This window comes from Vigna umbellata, chromosome 7 (genome assembly GCF_029865625.1).
Source record: "Vigna umbellata cultivar VRB3 chromosome 7, Vumbellata_1.0, whole genome shotgun sequence".
Taxonomy (NCBI): Eukaryota; Viridiplantae; Streptophyta; class Magnoliopsida; order Fabales; family Fabaceae; genus Vigna; species Vigna umbellata.
Window position 1 is genome coordinate 18,222,869 of NC_142171.1, and position 4,011 is coordinate 18,226,879.

Below are 4,011 nucleotides of genomic sequence, written 5' to 3' on the forward strand. Positions count from 1 at the left end.
TACTTTTTTGTAGTGATAAGATGAAATTGATAACCCCAACAACATACTCATCCATTTAATTCATTAAAGTGTTTGTATTCCTCTTTTCCATTGATCAAAACTCATGCATACATGTTTACTTATTGTCTTTTGCATTTGAAACCTCAAGAATTTGTTCACAAGTCTTAAATAATCAAGAAATTATATAACTAACTAGGCCGTGAGTCCTTTGGGAGAACGATACTTGGTCTTACCGAGTTTATTACTTGATACGATTCGGTCACACTTGCCGATTGTTAAACAAGTTTGTGGCGCCGTTTTTCAATGTTCATAAATTTGTCATCAGTCCTCAAGAAAAAATGTAACTTGGCTTAAACAAAATACTCATACTATAATGGTCTAGCACACCAAAAAGCATTTTTCTCTTAGGACAAGTAAATCACTCATGAATGCTCATCATAAAAAGATTAGTCAAGATATAATGATGCTTTAGCCAATCAAGCTTCAATTATGGTGCTCACATAATCAAGACATACACAACAGATGCAAAGCTAATGAATAATCAACAACCAAGCAAGAATGTTATCATAGAGTGCATGGAACTATTCCGCACTAAAGATAGTGTTTCACTCAAGCACTCAAAAATGTTTCACTCAAGTACTCAAAAGTGTTTCACTCAACTCAAAGGTGTATAGTGAGGTGTCATTCTTACATTCTACCATCACAATGTCACATGAATCAACTTTTCCTTTCATTTAACCACATATCAAACACACTCACAGGCAAGTTATCATCACAAGGACTTTTTAAGGCTTGTATTGAGGCTGGGCTAAGAAGAAAATTGGTTTTTCTAGACAACAAAATTCCTTGAGTTAAGTGAGTGCATAATTCATTCATTCATATTAACAATTAACTCTCTTTCCCCTTTTATGTGAGAAACCAAATCTTCAACTTATTCCAAACTTTCCTTTCATTGATTTAGAAGTCGGTTTCCCCAATAACAAACGTCTAAATAGAATAATTTTTTTTTTATTTTTCGTTTAGTTTTGGCGTTAATTCGAGGGAGGCGACGTATATGAGTATTTAGAAGTCGGGCCCCCCGTAGCCGACGTCTAAATAGTTGTTTTATTTACAGAAAATGCCACCGGTCATTTTTTATGTTGAATATTCGAGGGTCGGACGTCTAAAAGGTGATGTTAAAGGCCTTTCCTGCACTAGTGATTGCAACATGCATTTGTTGTTGATATTAATGTGTTGTCATCATCAAAAACAACTTAACAGGGATTGGGTTCAACTATCAACAACAATATTAAACACATTCAACTTTTTATTGCGTTAGGATGTGTCCAAAAGAGGTCACTTAGCACCTTAGATTCGTCGACACATATGTTCCAATGGATTTATTTATCAAAGTTCACCAATAGCTTTATCAGATCTTATAGTTATGACAACAAATCCAAGATGAAAAGCAATGCAACAAGCCCATTCAACTATGTCCTCACGTGTGGGAAATATTTGATTTTTAAATGTTGACATTGTTGATAGGGGAACATAAGATTAGGTAAACCCACAATCTCAGTAATATTTGTATTTTTGATGATCACAACACATAATTAATATTAACACATTTGTATGTACTATGTTATACATGTTATACTTATGCTAATTGTGTTGTATTAGTACATGCATATTTGTGAACATAATGTGTTGATTATAGCATACCACTGTGTTTCATATGTGATTTTATATGTGTATGCACAATTTGAGGTTTCGAAAATGAAAAACCACAAGCAACTAGCTTCGGCTGTTTGAACATTAAAGTGTGGCAAAACAACAAGTTTTAAGTCGATTACATTATTGGTTAAATCAATTAAAACTAGTATGTTTGCATAAATATTTTTCAAGTGTGTTGTGATGTATTTTGAGAAGAAAACTTTTCAAATATATGCCAAGTGTTTCTACTTAATCGATTGCATGTTCCTTGTATTCGACTAAGTTTGTTAATATTTGAAAATTGGTTAAGTGCTTAACATAATTGTCACAACGGTCATATTTTTAAATATGTTGACCAAGCATTTATTGTAAATCGATTATATTAATTGCGCATTCAATTAACTGCTTTGATTGATGTTATTCTATTATAACTGAATTGCATATTTGATTAGATTAATGAGATAATCGATTAAAAAGCGTTTGAATTGCTTTACACTATATATAGACACATGATTTGAATTCTGTAAGAAGAATAACAATTTACACTTTCATATCTGTTTTCAGTGAATGATCTGAGATCTTACATAAGAGAGAAAAGCTCCAAGAAACAAGAATTACCGTGGTCATAAAGCCGTGAAGATTTCTTGAGAAGCAAGGTTGATATACAAAGATTGATCGTTCTACACAAGAAGGTGCATTCTGCTTGATCAGGAAAAGCTTTGGCAAACGCTAAGTGTTGCTAGTTTCCCTATGGTGTTACAAGAAGAAGAACGTGGTTCTTGACTTTGAGGGTGTCTCAAAGGGGTTGACAATAGAAAAGGATTGTTCTTGCTGCTTGTCTGTTTTGTATTACTTATATTTAGATTAGTGAGTTAGAGAGGTGACTTACATTTTGACGTGAGGTTGCTATGAAGTCCTTGGTGTAAAAACTCATATCTATATAGTGCATTGGCTTCCATCTCGGGTTGATTTGAAGGACACTGGAGGTAGGCTTGGCCGAACCAGTATAAAAACTCAGTGTTTGAATTTTCTTATACCTTCTCTCTACATTAAATCGATTATATTGTCATTATTCGATTAAGTTAACTGCTGCATTGCACATATTCTGTTTTGCGAAAAATATTTTAAAAGCAAACATTTTTATACATCACCAATTCACCCCCCACCCCCTCTTTATGTGAGAAACAAAGCAATTATTTTGTAACAATTGGCACTAGAGCTGGTTTTCAAAAGATATTTGAAAAATAAATCGATTAACTTTTTGTTCTAATCGATTCGATCCTGAAAATGGCTTTCATTTCTCAAACTTTTGGTGAAGGTGCTTCAACAAATAGACCTCCTTTATTTGCTAAGGAAAACTATGCTTTCAGGAAAATTAGAATGCAAATTTTTCTTGAATCTATAGATAAGGGTGTATGTGATGCTACACTCAATGGTCCATTTGAACCCAGTTATGTTGTAAATGGAAAAACTGTTTTAAGAAATTTTTCTGAGTGGACTCATAATGAGAACTGGAGAGCACAATATGATGTTAAGGCTAGAAATGTAATTGCCTATGCACTAACAATGGATGAGTTTTTCAGGATTTCCCAATGCAAGATAGCAAAAGAGATGTGGGAAGTTCTAGAAATAACAGATGAAGGAACTGAAGAGGTAAAACGTGCTAGGAAAAACTCTCTTGTGGAGGAATACGAGTTGTTCAAGATGAAGGCTGGAGAGACTATCTATGATGTGCAGAAAAAATTCACACACATCGTAAATCATTTGATGGCTCTCGGTAAGGTGTTTGACAAGGAAGAAATCAACATCAAAATCTTGAAAAGCCTAAACAGAAGCTAGCACCCAAAGGTAACTACTATATCAGAATCTAAAGATTTGACTAACATAAAATGGCAACCTTGGAAAGCTTAGGGAACATGAACTAGAGCTTGGAAGATTGAGAGAGGAAGATGAAATTGACCAAAAGCAATCGATTGCTCTCAAAGCTACAAGCAAAAGATCCTCCAAGAAAGTTGAATCTAAGGCTGAGTCAGATGCAGAAATGTTAGAAAAGGAAATCATGAACATCATGGTAAGAAAGTTTAATAAATTCATGCAGAAATGTTAGTAAGTAAATAATTAGTAAATAACTACAAGACCTTAACCATACACTTAAATCTTAATTAGCTAAGTCCTAGGATTGATATGCTGGTTGCCCTATGCTACATTAGTGGGGACCAGACTTTGTTCTGATTTTAGGCAACAAAAATCAATTTAACAACATCTTTACCTTGAGTTAAAGTGAGAACATTTGTGAGATATTGATAAAGGTTTAAGTTT

The 4,011-nt window shown here is 33.6% G+C and overlaps 1 protein-coding gene across 1 annotated transcript; it reads left to right on the forward strand.

Annotated features, from left to right (window-relative positions):
• The first annotated feature begins 2,979 nt into the window (after positions 1–2,979).
• On the forward strand, positions 2,980–3,531 carry LOC148195287 (uncharacterized). The gene has a single exon (XM_088095149.1). The coding sequence runs from the start codon at positions 2,980–2,982 to the stop codon at positions 3,529–3,531; it is 552 nt and encodes a 183-aa protein (XP_087951275.1).
• The last annotated feature ends 480 nt before the right edge of the window (positions 3,532–4,011 follow it).